The 16823-nt window shown below is 35.3% G+C and overlaps 2 protein-coding genes across 2 annotated transcripts; one reads left to right on the forward strand and one right to left on the reverse strand.

Annotated features, from left to right (window-relative positions):
• The first annotated feature begins 3065 nt into the window (after nt 1–3065).
• LOC139863653 (uncharacterized) lies at nt 3066–4430 on the forward strand. The gene has a single exon (XM_071852263.1). It carries the CDS (start codon nt 3354–3356, stop codon nt 4428–4430), a length of 1077 nt encoding a protein of 358 aa, XP_071708364.1. The 5' UTR covers nt 3066–3353.
• A 2075-nt stretch (nt 4431–6505) lies between these two features.
• On the reverse strand, nt 6506–9889 carry LOC139863654 (protein LONGIFOLIA 1-like). Its single transcript, XM_071852264.1, has 5 exons — nt 9751–9889; nt 9047–9099; nt 8206–8939; nt 7382–8145; nt 6506–7276 (listed from the first exon to the last, which is right to left on the reverse strand). The coding sequence occupies exons 1-5, from the start codon at nt 9887–9889 to the stop codon at nt 6540–6542; spliced, it is 2427 nt and encodes an 808-aa protein (XP_071708365.1). The 3' UTR covers nt 6506–6539.
• Nucleotides 9890–16823: the final 6934 nt, after the last annotated feature.

A 16823-nucleotide genomic window follows, 5' to 3' on the forward strand; every position in this document is an offset into this window, starting at 1 on the left:
AATTAGAAACTTATGGTATGATTAATAATTCATTATTAATTAATAATACTTATGATATGATTTAAAATTTATTATTAATTAATAATACTTATATTATAATTAATATTTAATTAATTAATTAAATAATTATGTTATATTAATTATATCATTTAAATTATGTTAACTTTAATAATTCATTTTAATTTAATTAAACTTATGTTATGACATAATTATACATATTTAACTTTAATTAACATTATAACTTATATTATTATTACAACTTATACTTTTAAAATTAATGCTGACTATGTTTGACCAAGGTTGACTTTTGAGTTGACTTTCGGTTGACTTTGACTTTCGGTTGACTTTTGTTGACTTTCTAATTAAGGAAACTTTTCTAACTTAAAAACTTTCTTAAAATAGAAACTTTCTAAATATGGAAACTTTCTAAATATGGAAACTTTCTAAATTTGGAAACTTTCCAAAAAATAGAAACTTTCCTAAAATAGAAACTTTCCTAAAATAGAAACTTTCCAAAAATGGAAACCTGCTAAAAATAGAAACTTTCTAAAAATAGAAAGTGTGTGTCCGTACGCTGTTCCGATCAAACCGATGCATGTTGAGTATTGTTCTATGTCTACTTGCAACATGTACAATAGCTATCATACTAAGACTTGACCTAAGTTAGTTAGTTATATCGACCTGATTTATTTATAGGTCGGCGTTGTGATCATTCCTGATCACTTTACTTCGTTTGCTGTTCGCATTTTTGTGTGGTTACTTCATTTGCTTTAAGGTGAGCTATACTCCCATTTTTCTATTTTAAATCTTTTGGGATGAGAATACATGCAATTTATTTATATTTTGGACACAAGTGGAAGTTGGTTTAAATTATTCATTGTGAGTTGAACAAAAATATTTCCTAGTCTGGTAACTGTAATCACTGGTTTCTACTGGTGAACGCGAATCCTACGGATAGATCTACCTGGTTTGACAACCCCATTTCGAGCTAGTCGCGCTAGCAATTTATAATCGGAATGTTTAGTACTTCGTATTTAGTTGAAGATACACTTGTTCGGTGCATATTATTTATTGTGTTTGGCAAGGGTAAATAAATGGTTAAGTGGTTACCAGGTGGCTCACGGTAAATGGAATAATGTTTTTATATGTTTTCTAGCATATAATTATGTGGTCCAAAAAGGAGTTTTTATGTTTTTAAACATAAATTTTTATAGTTTACATTAAATATTGTTTGCAATATTAAACCTATAATTCACTCAACATTTTTGTTGACAGTTACTCGCATGTTTTATTCTCAGGTTCATAATTGATTGTTTCCGCTGTGCTTAGAGAGTCTGCATATTTATGATGGCAGCTTTTATTAAACATTAACTTGCATTCTATTTTGATACATTTAATAGTGGATGTTGTTGACTTGTTTTGGTCAACTTTTGGTTAAGTAATAATGTATGTTTTTTTCTAAACTTACATATTTTGGTAGGTTTTTTTTATAGGAAATCATTTTTAAATAAAGAATGCAAAGTTATTTATCAAATTCATATAGAGTTATGATTAAGCTGTGGGACCAAGATAACGATGGTCGTCAAGTGTACTTTGACGGGTCGTTTCATACTACTTGCATACTTTCATTACCGACTTTACCGCTTTTATCACTGTGAGTTATAGTTTCCCTTTTTACTTATACTATTTTTGGGACTGAGAATACATGCGCTTTTTATGTTTTACTTACTTGACACGAGTACTTAAACTTTACATATGTGTGGATTATATAACGGCATAAAGATTCTCCTTAGCACGGTAACGTTTAATCATTGGTTTTTGAACCGGTGAACGCGAATATTAGATATGGATCCATAGGGTTTGACATCCCCACTCGGGCTAGTCGCGCTAGCATTTAACGGGTGCTTAATACTTCGAGGACATACGCACTCGCCAGGTGTACTTTTAGGGGGTGATATTTATATTTACGTTAAGTCTAGTTACCATGTGCCCACAGTTAAACATTTACTTTTCTTACTACTTTGAAACATTGAAATCTCGTGGTCAATCTTACATTACTGTTACAACTTAAACTATAGCTCACCAACATTATTGTTGACGTTTTTAAGCATGTTTTCTCAGGTGCTTAGAGGTTTGTTGCTTCCGCTGTTAGACTTGCTGTCTTGGTGTTATTGATTTTCTGTTAAGGACCTGCTGTGTTAGATTTCTGCTGCATTACTTAGAGATGTCTCAATTATTAAACTTTTATTTTGCATTCAAACTTATGTTATATGAATAACGGCTTTGTGATGACCTCTGTGTCACGTTATCTTTTATAAAACGCTATCTTTTTATGAATGCAAACTGGTTTTCAAACATCATATAGTATTTGACCGTGTAAAGATCCTGTTGTTGACGAATCGTACACGATAATTTTATACGGGGCGTCACACCAACCCATATTGTCACCTATACTAAATGGTAAAGAGAGAATGAGTCAAAGATCATCACGTCACTAACTACCACATACAAGTGTTTGTTACATACATTTCAATGCCATAAAACTTCTATAATGAAATTGTTTCTTTTGTACTTGACTAATAGTGGAAGAATATATGGCGGTGATGTATTCCACTAAATAAGAATCTTAAACCAGTGTTGAATGTGTGCGTAACTCCAGTTACTTGTTATCAGTAATTTTCATTAACAATTCGTTAACTTTTGTTATGGATAAGAATGTAATTAAAAATAAATAACGACATTAAGGACTAATTGTGCAGTTAATAAAAGTGAGGGACGAAATGAGTTAAAAAGTGATATCACATAGACTATTTAAGCAATTTTGCCAAAAATATATTAACTCTGGGAGATGATATTTTCAATATTCCATTTACTTCTTCCACCATTATTTCATCCTGTTTCCTTAAAATACCCCTCCATAAATTATACTAGGTGAGTAAAAAGTTTTAAAAAAATTATGTAAGTTTATCATTAATGATATTTTAGAAATTTCAAGTGGAAAAAGTAAAATTGGAAATATCAATTCCCACCCCTCTCTCGGTGTTCTTTCCGTATAAAACCAAAAGTACGGACTGTCTTCCACTGTAAACCCTCGGGTCATCTTTTTCCGATCGGGCTTCAATCGATATATTATTCGACCCGATCGATCGATCTTCATTCATTACCATAAGCTGCCACTCCTTTCAAATTCAGTTTATTAAAGCGTTTGAAAACAATCTCATATTGCAGCTTACTCGTGGAAACCCTCATCTATACGTACAATTTATGAGTTAGGGTTTTTGTTAGCTGATTCAAGAAATTAGGGTTTTTTTCTTGTTAGTATGTTTGAATTGAAGTGATATGAAGTTGATAACATGAATGATGGAGGAAGTGGTGGAGAGAGTTCAAGAGGTACTTTGAGAAAGAGAAGTAAGAATAATGAATTTGCACGTTCGCTTGCCGCAATTGCGGTAGCTCAGATATGTGAAACTGTCGGGTTACACGGGTTTCAGCAGTCTGCAGGTGACGTTTTATCGGACGTAATGTGCAAGTATATTCAGGATGTTGGCAAGAAATCAAATTTTTATGCGAATTTTGCTGGTAGGACTGAGAGTAATGTGTTTGATATAATTCATGGGCTGCAAGATTTGGGACTTTCACAGGGGTTTGTTGGTGCTTCTGATATCGGTCGTTGTTTGTCGGAGTCCGGGGTTATTAAAGAGATCTCTCAGTATGTTAATGTATCTGAAGAAGTAGGATTCGCGTATTCGGCACCTCGTTTTCCTGTAATTAAGGAACGGGAGTCAACTTTGACTTTTTCTTGTGCTGGAGAGACACCCCGAGCGGATAATATCCCCCCTTGGTTACCATGTTTCCCTGATCCCAAGACTTTTGCTATCCCAATTTCACCTAGTGTAGACGAAACCACAGAAATAAATATTGACCAAGATCAGAAGGTTATTGAGCCACCAGCGTTGAAAACGGAACAACCGTCAATTCGCAACGGGTTTCAGTTACCTGTGGTCGAATTGGGGGTTAATGGTGCGTGCAATCCATTTCTTACACCCGTTCTAGAATATGGGGAGAAGGATGTTGCTTTGGTTTGTTTTCCTGCTAGATTTGTGGAAGATGACGTTGCACAAAATGTTAGGTTACCAGCAAAAGATGTATCTGCACTGGGTACATGTGTTCCGGTATTTCAAGATATTAAAAGCAATGATCTTGATACTAATGATGAACGGGTCAAAAAGGTTGCTGCAGAAAAAAGACCAGCAGTGCGGTTTAAGTTTAACACATGCAAAAAATACTTAGCTACCAAAGATAGACATAGCAAAATAGGAAGTGCAAAACGTATGTCTTCGTTTGAGAATGATGACTCGATGGATGACAAGAAAGACAGAAAAGAGAATATTGTGAATGAGTCATCGGAAAATGGAATACATGCCGAATGACGGAGTTGTAAATTAGGTACACTAACTTAGTGCTTGTATTGTATACTAGTTTGGAATCAGGGGCCAGTTCAAGAGTAGTTGGTGTCTGATGCATTTGTTTGTTACAAGGAATTAGTTCCTACTAACGTGTGTTTTAGAGGTATGTTATGTAGTTCCATAATGAGTTTTAGACAATGATGATTCTTTTAAATTGCGATTTTTACTTTTCATGCCTTGTTTTATTTCTTTCCCTTGTGATAAGATAACCAAGAACTAACCCATATTAAACACTTGTTTAAATGTCATCCAAACTTGATTGATGTGCTTAGAACTTTATAAGTCAGGGACTACTCATCCACTAGCTTGTTAGTAATTTAATTGTGACATGAAAGTTGCTGGATTTTCCATTTTTGGTGTCTCATGATCGCACGCTATATCTTTTTGTGTAAAAATTCACGCAAATATTTTTATCTGATTTTGACCCGTGGATGCATAACGTAATCATCTTTTACCTGTGTTGATTACCTGCATTGGAAACGGATAGCCAACGTAAAACACCTTTCACCACTAATGTCCTGATAGACAACATCACTATTTGCTGCACTCTTCAAGAAACTCCCAAATATGGCGGGATATTTGAAGTTTACAGCAGGAAGATTGTTCGAGGTGTTAGGCCTCTGAAAGTTATTGGGTTTGAATATGCGGAAGTTGGTCACTAAGTTCTTTCGGGAATGACATACGGGTTGAAGATATATCTGTAAGAAACAATCTCTCAGGGTTGTACCTGCTTTCTTTTAACCTCAAGTTATTTGGTCCTTTCCTCTTCAAAGCCCGGTGGCTTTGTATGAAAGTTATGAGCTTGAGTCCTTACAAAATAATCTGAGCAATGTGAATGATGATGTCTCTCGATAAGATTCAATAATTTGAAAATCTTCAATCAAAAGTGACTATTCTGTGCACGAGGCGTCCTCTATCATAGTATCTTTATCTCTTGACCCGACCCCTGTTTGGGCCACTTCCATATGGAAGAATAAAATTCTATTGAAAGTTCAAAAATTCATTTGGTTAATAATTCATGGCCGCAAACAAACTCTTAGTTTTAAATAATGTTCTAGATAACCAACATATAAGCTGCGTTTAGTGTGACAAACTCCCCAAATCAGTGGACCATCTATTACGACATTGTGATTGGTTATCTTATGAGCAAGTCTATTTAGATGGTAGGGATTACAATGGATTATTTCATATTCTCTTGATGAATTTTTTGATGATTGAAACCAAGAGATGGGTTTTAAAACAGAAAGTTTTGGTGTCTTGTTAGGCCATGTACTATATGGTCCAATTTGGTTTGCTAGGAATGAGGCAGTTTCAATGAAAATCGTTCATGTATGGAATCAATGGTTCATTAAATTAAATTGAAGGTTTTTATGGGCTTCGATTTCCAAGTTATGCTACACCCATCAAACTCATGTTTGGCTTAACAAACAAAGGTCTTTTATTCAAGGTGCTTAAAGAAGATTGTTGATGCATTTTTTCAAGACTCTCTAGTAGTTTCATAATATCTTCTCAGTGCTTTGTTGACAGTCCAAACTATTGTTTGCGGCCTCTGTCGGTAAGTTATTTTCCTCTTAATTGTCTTCTTCAACATTGTTGAAGAACTTGGTTAATCCAATTCCCTGTTTTTCGCCAAAAGAAAAAAAAAAATGCCGAAAACTTTTTTTAATCTTTTGCAAACTTTACAGTTTAAGAAAAATCTTAATTGGACTCTGGCATCATTACTTTATTAGTAGAACATTATTTTATATATAAGCTGTCAAATATAACAGGGGGATTGGCCAACAAACTGAGGTTAACTTGATATCGATATTACATTATTCTACTTTATGTCATAAATGTCTTGTAAGATCTTATGTTTATGTATTGACCATAAATTCAGCTCTCTAACTTGCCAAAAGTTTGGACTATGCTAGTGCATTTCCGTTCGACTTGTATATGTAAAAATATGTAAAAACAAGTCTAGAAACCAAATGAACATAAGAGCAGTTAGTTTTGTATTATACTTTATATGCGGTCGAACGACCTTTTTCTTTGCAGATACATGCTTTCACTAATCTATTGTTGTCTACTTGTCTACATTGGGAACAATTGCCTACAATGTCGCCTCGCTGGCCAATCTTGCAGATCGGTAACCTGACCGTTCACCACCTCGTCAACCAAATCTCGAAAAATCATACACTCTATATCTAAGACTATACCCGGAACCTGGTAATAGTACTCGTCCCAATCTTGTGATCTCTTATTCACATCTTCATTTATGATGTTTAAAACTTCATCATCTTCATCACATACGCATATCTCTGAGTTATTTTGAAGGCACTTTATTTCCGAGCACATTTCTTTCATCAGTTTTTCTCCATTCAAAATCCCGCCTTTACGTGGCCCAAAAGGACCTAATGTAGCTAATTTCTGCCCAAGAAAGTCATTCACGGTATCAAATACCAACTTTCTTCTGAGTTTTGAACTCATATTCTTTTTGTTGTATTCAATATCTGTGTATCCTTTGGCTTTCTCCAGAACATGAAACAACTCAGGGTTAATCAAGCCACCGGTTGGATGAATCTGGACTATATTGGTGGTCCGGTTCAGATCTTTTAAGCATCCCGAGGCCGTAAGTATATCTTCTACGTATCTGTCATCTTCAATCTCACTCTCAAAGTGAGAAATTTTCAATTGATCGACTGTAAAATCTTCAATGTTGGTGTTCAGTAATTCAATTTGTTGAACCAAGTGCTTTATGCTTTCTAGTTTCAAGCTATTGAACTCTGAATATTGATTGTGTGCTTCTTCAAAGTGTAACTTCTCATCGTCTGAAATAAACAAGATGCAAAAATGTTCATTAGTATAACTTATATTTATCAGTATATAGCGGTATTAGAAATTAGATATCGAAATGTCGTGTTTGGGTAATGTACCACTAAAAGCACTAGATTTCTTCTTTACAGGAGACGGTGCGTCTTCCGTGTAGAATGCGTCAAGAACAGAGACAGGACTTGGTTGTTCCGTGGTATGTTTGGCTTGGTCAACTGTTGACTTTTCTTCAATCAACCTTTCTTCAATATGAATCTGTTGACTTGATATTCTCTTTTCAATACTGTCCCGCAGTGGATCCACGGGTTTTGCCTTTTGGGTTCTGGTTGTTGACCCAAATTGAGTTCGTTGTATACTGGGTTGCTTCTTGGGCCTGCTCAAATCAGATGATTGGACAATTATCTTGGGCTTTGATCTCTGCAATCTCGGGCTCACGCTACCAGAATGTTCCGAGAAGCTTGAAGTTGACCGTGGTCTACTGGTTGTCTTCCTCTCTTTTGGATTCGTTTCTTTGAACCGGTTTCTACTAACTGAATGTTTAACTTTTCGAGGACTAATGACATTAACAATTGGTGAAACCGGTTGGTCACTTTTTTGGCTCTGCTTATCATCAATGGTAATATCGTCAAAATCAATTTCTTTGTTCTCTAACTTGCTCTTTGTTTTCTGCATTGCTTCTAGAATCTGCTTAAGAGCCCGTAGATCCTTCCCTGTCGTTTTATACTCATGTTCGGTTAACCGTTTCTCTATCTCACCATAAATAGAGCGGGAAGCCATATCAGTTTTTGCTGGCGGCTTTTGTGGGCCCAGACCTCCACCTTCCTGTTTCCATGGAGCTGTTTCCAGGGGTATTCTTGTAATTACACGACTGACTTTGACCCCCCTTTGAAGTGAAACAGAGTTATTTCTAACTCGTGGGGAAACAGACGAGCAATCACGCTTTATTTTCTCGTCTTTTCGTGGTGTTAACGTTAACACGGATTCTTCACTTTTAGCTTTCATAGTCTGATTTTCGTCAATGGTGGTCGTTAGAGCTTCCAAACCCATCAGTCTTGCCACAACACTTGACGATGATCGTCTAATATTTAACGGATCGTCAGTGGAACTATTTCTACAGCCTTGTCTGCTATCCAATGACAACCTTGGAAGCTCTCTAATCTTCATATTGGATTTTAACTGATACCGTGATTCCCGTCCATCACACGAGAATCGTTGTATATCTTTTATTTTCTTGGCTCCCCATTGAATTTCCCGAACCTTAGTAAGGTTTCGATCATTTCGGTCTTTTTCATCATATTGAACTAGTTTTTGGTGTGGGAATGGTCTTGGCGAATCAATATGTTTCATTGCGGGTCCCACTCGTTCTTCTTGCGCTACTTTTTTAATCGTTACCACACGAGGTTCCCGGGTCATGGAATCCTTCACTACATCCCTGATATCAGGTGATGGCGTAAACAAACCTGGTTGTTTCTTGGGTAAAAATGGAGATGGAGATGGCTCGAAGACGACACTTTCGGAAGAAGAGGATAAACTTTTTTGAATTTTTTTGCTACAAAATAAAGATGACGTGGCAGTGGACGAGCTGGTTGGAAAAAACGAGTTTCTTGGTAATTCAACCGAGACTCTGTTTTCATCTTTCATGACCACCTTTGGGGCTTTTACCTGTAAACAAACCGTAAACGGGTTAGTATTCCTTCAAATAACTTGTTTTTAAACTACTGTACTTGTAATGTTACTGCATATAAAGAACACAATTTACTGGTTTTTACCTTGGCCTGCTCTGATGGATTCTTAATCTCTTTTTCACCATTGTTACTTTGACCTACAGAAAATGGTTAACATAAGATTAATATATCACTTACGAATACTGCTTGTAGTGGTTTATGTAAACTTGTGAACTCATGAATATCTCAGTTTTTGCAATAAACTTCTTAAAATCATACTCCCTCCGTCACACAAAATTCTTCATTACTATTTATATTTGTCCCAAAATAACTCTCTCTTACTCGAAATATAACTAAAAAGTCACCAAAGTACCAAGTTTACCTTTTTTGTAAATGGAAAAGGAAAAGTTTTTATATATAACAATCAATCCAAGGAGATAGATATGGAAACTCTTAATTTATTTCATTGGTTAGTTACTTTACTTGAAAAGTTAACTTAATTAGGATAGTTATTAAATGGAGGGTCGTGGACAATTCACCAACATATCTTAAATTATTTTGTTGGGGGACCTTTTTTTTGGGGACGGAGGGAGTATAAACTAGTGCATGAATCTTAAAAGCAGTTTCATATGTTTGTTAACTTATTGTTGTCAAGAGTATTTTGCAAGTCTATATGATTGTTTTATGAAACATGTTACTGTCCTAACATTATTTGCAACTATTTATTGGCAGATAATAGTAATAGTAATAGTAATTTCATTAGAATAAGTATGGTATATATATACAGGCACAATAAAGTATAGTGATACCTGGAGGTAGCCTCTTCTGGTTTTGGCCATGGCGGCGTTGACCAAGAAGTAACCGCCGGTCAAAGATCTTAAAAAGTCCATTCATGCATCCTAATTGCTTATCATCTTCTACGGTGAGCACAACCGCTTTTGTAGACATTTTTGCGCCACCACAACTGCTTCTTTCTTCTACCCAACTAATGGAAACTTGAAGTTGTTATAAAAAGTTCATTGAATTGAATTTACAAGATACTTTTCTTGAGCAGTTAACTCTTCCTTATTTTGGGTTCAACTTAAAAGTTTCAAAGTTTGTTGCTTTTTTGGTTCTTGAAGGAGAAAGACTGATAGATGTGCAGAATGGGATTTGGTGGAATATATGGAGGCAGTGTTCATTTATTATTAAGAAAATTGAATTGGGTGTCAAATTTTAAGAATGAGAGGGAAAGTTTCTGTATATTTTTATAAAATATTTTACAATTTAAGAGAGATATATAAGAGTTTGTGGGTCAGATCTGCACTGGCCTTCCACTTATCCATGTGGACAAAATAATGTGGGTAGGGTCTCAAGTCTGGCTTCTTCATGTGGTGTTTGTCAGGTGAAACAAGTTTTAGTAGAAAAATGCATGTATGCACTGGCAACTTCAAGTTCTAAAACCCTTCTGTAAACTTTATCTCTTTTACTATATTGACCAAATTACCCCTTGTCAAACGGTTCTAACAAAATCAATCTTGATGAGTCATTTTCCTCATTCAGTCAAAATAGCTTTAAATTATCTGGTCATATGATACAGTAATTTAACACTTCATTAACTGTTTTCTGGGTCTCCTTCAGATTATTTAATGTAGAAGTGGAATGCATGTATCTTTTATTTAATTCCCTCCCCCTTGGGGTACTTCTTCCATACCAGAGATTCATGTTACAAAAACTTGTATTATATGGAGTACATTATGTTACAATTACAAATTAATATCATCAGTCTTTACACTAAAAAATATACAGGGGTCCAACCCTACCTATATTGATCCATCTTTGAAGTTAAATACTTATTCAATTCTCATACATTTAATGTCTAGTTTCACTTCTTGACATGTTTATTGCTTAGCTCTCATTGATACATTCATGCATTTAGCCTAATGGTCTTTGAAATACAATACATACAAGTTACCATACAACACATCTATAGTTTTGTACATCATATACTTTAGAAGTATTAATCTTGAAATGACAAACTTCGTAGCGAGCTTCGTGGGGTCTGCAGTCGCGCGATGCGGGACCGGGATATCCTAGCAAATCAAGAACCTCTATTAGTGGTTAAGTTGGACAAGTAAGTATTGTTTAATTTTGGAATGTGATCAAGTTAGAATAGTGCTGCAGGTACTGATATGTACTTTTGCTTCAGTAAATTTACTTGGGAGCTTGTACACTAGACTAGAAAAGCATTAGGTGCCAAATCTTTTATCTTCATTATGCCAATCCTTTGAACGATGCAATACATTCATCATGTGCTAACATGTACCTACTGTTGCTTCTAGTACAATTATTTACATGAGCCTTGAGGTACAAGTGATGCTAATCGTCCATGCATGACATGTATGTACTACATCCTAAGAGCAAGCGGTATCGCATGTCTCTTCCGGCGTCGGTGCCGGTGTCGGCGGTAACCGACGGTTGACGGACACTGCGTTGGCGTTGGTTCAACATCTTCGGTCACACAGCTGGGGAAGCGGCGGTGGTTTGCTGATCAAAGTGGGCCCAAATTTGAATTTTATATCCGTTGAGCAACGGTTTTAAGGGATTTTTTTGTCTTTTTTTTTAATTATAAATACTACCAACTTATTTACATTTTTACCCACCATTTCAAAGACATACCATTTCTTTCTAAATACACCTTCAAGTTTCAACAATTTCCTTTGATTTTAAACAAAAAAAAAAAAAAAATTTCTCAATCCAACAATGATATCATAGCAATCGACATTTTTTTTTGAGGGTGAATTAGACTCCGAGAAAAAGACGTACGTGAATGGATCAAAATGATCGTTTAATGATATAAACGTTCGCCGCGTGCCCGCGTTGATTTATCAACATTGTGTTCGTTACTTAAAAAAGACGTACCTTCCCTCTACACAGAAATTTAGTATTTCAACCACTACACGGAATAATTTAAAAATTTTTAAATATTCAAAAAATGATATGAAATCGCAGGGGAAGCTAAGATACACTAAATCAAAATTAATTTGTATCTTGAATTTGATCATGAAAATATTCACCTTTTCTACAAGTACACGAATAGTTCCGATACAGATACTATATACTGATTAGTAATTTGATGTTTTCGTTACTAATTTATGCAACGTATAGTATTTTTAGGAATTTATTTTATTGTGTACTCATACTTTTAATTTATGTAATCATATATGTACTTGTAGTTTTAATAGCATGTTATTTTCATTGTGTTATTTTTAATATATATATATATATATATATATATATATATATATATATATATATATATATATATATATATATATATATATATATATATATATATATTAATTAACTAAAATAAATACATAACCTACGAAGTAATTTAAGTTAACTAAATTAACTAAAACATATATTAATAAATAACTAAAAATAAAATTTTCTCTCTCCAATACACTAAAAACTGATACCGGACGACTTCTCTATTTTCTCAGCAATGTTGGTTTTTCAGTGTAAGTTCAGTCAGTGTCCAGTTATCAGGAAGATACTGAAAGACATTAACACTGAACGACACTCAGTGTTCTAATATTTTGTAGTTGAAATGAAGGTACAATTCTCAATGCATGTGTTACAAGTTACTAATGTGTTGATACTTTTGTGTTGATTAAATGTGTATTATTGTTGTAGTTGGCACATGATGAACCTTTTAAACCCCTAACATTTCACCCCTACCCGATCTCCATGTGCATTAACACGTTTTATAGTGTTGTTTTGCTAGTCAAATTATATAGGTGTCATGGATGTCATGTCAAACTATATTATTTTATTTGATGTATATTATTATATATTATTCCCATTGATAAAATGTTTTATTGATTTAATAAACCAAAGAATCTTGTGAATTACTGTATGATTTATAATAGCTTTCTCCTACATGTTAAAATCCAATTGTGCACACAAAATAGGATGATGAAAAAATTACGTCGATAGTACCTGTGGTTTGTATAGTTTTTCACCACTGCACCTAAAGTTTATTTTTGTCTTTGATGGTACCCGTGGTTTGAAGTTATATCGCAGATGGTATCCAATCCTAAACGTCTGTCAAATATAACGTTTAACCCCTCACATGCATGTCACATGTGAGGGTAATTTTGTCCGTTTGCTAATTGTTTTTATATATATAACGATCCAGTTCCATCATCGAATATTAATAATTCCCAAATTGAAACCCTAATTACCCATCGCGTTCGTTTCTAGTTTGAAACACTGGTCATCATGGTTGTTTGCAAGTGTGGTAAACCTGATGTAATTCGATGTGCTTGAACTGATCTTAATCCTGGTAGACGTTATTATGGTTGCCCCATTAAGGTATTATTCCACCTTTAGCTTCATCTTCGATTTGTAAACAATCTGTAATAATTGAATCCATATTTTTTTTCCACAGTGGTCGAATTGCCCTTTTATTAATTGGTATGATTCACTGATGGGAGATCGAGCAGTTATTGTTATGCGAGGTTTGTTGAAGTCGAAGAACAAGCTCGAAGCAGAGGTCAAAAGACTTAAAAGTCGAAATTTGATGATGAAGCTGCTTATGTTTATCATTTTGGTTCAGTTTGTTATCATTGTTTTTGTGGTTGTTTAGATAGATGAATGCAATTGTTTAGAGTGCCTACTATTTTGATCATGTATTACTTATGTAATGTAATAGTCAATGGTTCTAATGAATTGTGTTTCACTTCAAATCTATGTTGTTTCTTTCTTGATTAATGCAATTGGTTTTAATGAATTGTCTTTCGAATTACACTGCATATGTACGTTGTTATGGTATACTGTGATTGCTAAATGGTTGAGCAAAAATTTGATTGCATATTGGTTTAATGTACACTGTGTTTGTGATTCCATACATGTTTTCGTCTCCGCTGATTTGGTATACTTTTTTGGTTATAAGTGTTTTGGTCTCCACCCTTTTGGTACACTGTTTTGGTCTCCACAAGGTCTTACCAATATGTTTTTGTATACTCATTTGGTCACAAGTTATTAAACCCATTGTCAATGATACTTGGTAATTTAAACCCATTGTCCATACTTGGTAATTTAAACCCATTGTCAATATATACTGTAATTTAAACCCACTAAATAGGTAATTTAAACCCAAAGTCAACGTCAGTCAACAAATATTGTAATTCATGTATGTGCCTCAAACAGTATCTATGTTCAGCACATGGATACAACCTTTCAATGGCAGGTAGCAGACCCTGTATTTTATATTCAAGTTAATTTAATAGTAAAAAATATAATATAATGAGATATAATAAATTTTAAAATAATAAAGTGTTAATACCTTTTGTCTATCACTTATGAATGTAAAGTTTGATCTTTCATTTAGACCCAAATCCTCACCCAGATTATTTAAGAACCATAACCAAGAATTGTATGTTTCCTTCTCAACAATAGCATAAGCCAAAGGATATATCCCATTGTTTGAGTCAACACCAACTGCAGTGAGTAGTTGACCTGTAGCTGGCTCTTTCATAAACGCCCCATCTAAACCAAGCAAATCCCTACCTAAAGCTTGAAAGCCACTTTTCAAGGGTCCTAAACATATATATACTCTCTTAAAGATCATACTTGTTGCATCATTAGCACATGGTTCCGTTCCAACCTTAACAGTGGTACATGGATTAGCTCTTTTAAGTTCCACTAAATAATCCCTTAAGTGAGCATATTGTTCACCATAATCCCCTTCCACAATTGATCTTGCCTTCTGTAATGCTCTGTATGCCTTCATCTTTTGTAAGACCCGAAACCGGTTTGTACATATTTGTATATAATTAAAATGGTCGAGAAGTCGTGGTTGCAGTAATGCGCGGCGCGCGTTGGGCTGCGCGGCGCGCAGATTGAGCTGACAGCTCCTTTCGTTTTTCTAGATATTTTAAAGGGGTAATTTGGTATTTTCACATGTGTGACGAGTTTAAGGCCCCAAGATCAGTTTGGTGGGTTTCATTACTCCATTTTCATCTACCTTTTCCCTTTCCACTTAAATCCTAGAGAGAGAAGAGATTTTAGAGTGAGAAAGCTCAATCAAAGGAGGAAGAAGTTTATTTCGGGTTTAAGCTCGAGTTTTAAAGTTGTTCATCTAGTCACTAGCTACGTTTGTGATTGTGGTGGTAAGTTCTAATCTTAATTTCCTTAATTAATTAGTGATAAGGGTTAGGGTTTGGGGTTAGTGATGAACATAAAACCCATTTGTTAGTAATTTGGGGGTTTTCAGGTAAGATTAGGTCATAAAGACTCAAAGATGACTAACCTAGGGTTTTGAAATGATAAATGGTATTTATGGGTCTTAAATGGTTAAGTAAATCACTAGCACACTTTATGGTTAAGTAAATGGGTGTTATTTGGGTTGTGGGTGACTCAAATAGGTGTGTTAACCTTGAAATAGGTCAAATGAGTCTTGGGTGGCCTAAGTGGTTAATTGAGTAAGAAAACACACTAACCTTGCGTTAACAAGTGTATTAAGACCATAATTGGCTAGTGTTAGGGTTTTGGCAATGATGACCTAATATTAGGGTTAAGAGTGCAAATGGGTCAAAATTGCACTATGGGTCAAACTGACACTAGGATGGTGAGTGAGTTGGTTGACCAACTTGATTGTGTGATTTATTATTATACATAATGTAATAGGTATGTTACATTGAAGGTTTGCGAACTTGGCTTAACATTCACCGAAGGCGTTAAGGTGAGTGAAATAATTATGCATGTATGTATATGGTGTATCTATTTGCATGGCTATGGCATGATCCACGAAGCTGGAAGTGCCATAGTGTGCGAGTGTGCTATGATGCGAACCACGGAGCCGGTGGCATCATGGTACGTGTATTGTAGTGTGAACCACGGAGCCGGTAGCACTAAGGTACGTGTGTTGTAGTGTGAACCACGGGGCCGGTAGCACTATAGCACGAGTCTTGAGGTGTGAACCACGGAGCCGGTATAGCCTCAATGAGAGTATGACTCAAGTTGTGATGTGAACCACGGAGCCGGTAGCATCATGACAATGCGTATGGTGTAAACCACGGAGCCGGTAGCACCATGACGCGCATATGGTTAACCATATAGTTTGTGTATGAGTTGTAGTGTAGCATATTATATTGTTTGGTGTATATGATATTGGTTATGCTAGTTGCGGTATTGGAGGTTATTAGCTTGATACTTGGAGTTAGTATGCTAATTATATTGCTTGTATGTATGCGGTATGTGAGTAAGTGTTTGCAAGTAGGTATATTATATATGTATGTGTATAACTATTGCATTAACTAAATGTTTTGCTTACCCTCTCGTTGTTTACCTTTTTAGGCTCTGGCGTGGACAAAGGCAAGGGTATACTCTTGGATTAGAGATTTCCCCTCTTTGAATTTGATAGTGGAGGCTTTTGTGATTCGACCTAGGTTTTGGGTAGTTTAACCCCAAACACCATGCTCGTCTTTTGTTTTGCAATTAAACTCGTGGGTCGAAAACATACTGGTGATTACGGGTCATCGTACCCCTTTTGTAAACTCTAATATTTGGAATTATGTGAATTATAATTTGGCCGTAATCGAATTAATGATGTGAAAATTTGGTTATGGAAGTTTTGGCTTTTATATGTGAAATACGGCCAACAACATCTTTCGTGTACTAAAGCGCACTGCACATCCTGGAGCGTGCTGCGCAAATGGGGGAGTGCAGATGCTTGGCCCCTGGATTATTTTCTGACCTGGTTTCACGCTGTAATGCGCGCCGCGCAACCCTGCGCGCACCGCGCATTTTCCCCAGGCCAGATTGCTGTTTTATTTATAAAAAAAAACGTGTCGTGGAGGTTGGGTCGTTACATCTTTGACACTTTCATTCCATA

The sequence above is a fragment of the Rutidosis leptorrhynchoides genome, chromosome 8, assembly GCF_046630445.1.
Source record: "Rutidosis leptorrhynchoides isolate AG116_Rl617_1_P2 chromosome 8, CSIRO_AGI_Rlap_v1, whole genome shotgun sequence".
Taxonomy (NCBI): Eukaryota; Viridiplantae; Streptophyta; class Magnoliopsida; order Asterales; family Asteraceae; genus Rutidosis; species Rutidosis leptorrhynchoides.

Coding starts and splice junctions, on each gene's coding strand:
- LOC139863654 (XM_071852264.1), bottom strand. CDS start 9,889: ATGTCTACAAAAGCGGTTGTGCTCACCGTAGAAGATGATAAGCAATTA. Junction 8,940..9,046: donor ATCCATCAGAGCAGGCCAAG/GTAAAAACCAGT, acceptor GTTTGTTTACAG/GTAAAAGCCCCAAAGGTGGT. Junction 7,277..7,381: donor GAAATCTAGTGCTTTTAGTG/GTACATTACCCA, acceptor TGTTTATTTCAG/ACGATGAGAAGTTACACTTT.
- LOC139863653 (XM_071852263.1), top strand. CDS start 3,354: ATGAATGATGGAGGAAGTGGTGGAGAGAGTTCAAGAGGTACTTTGAGA.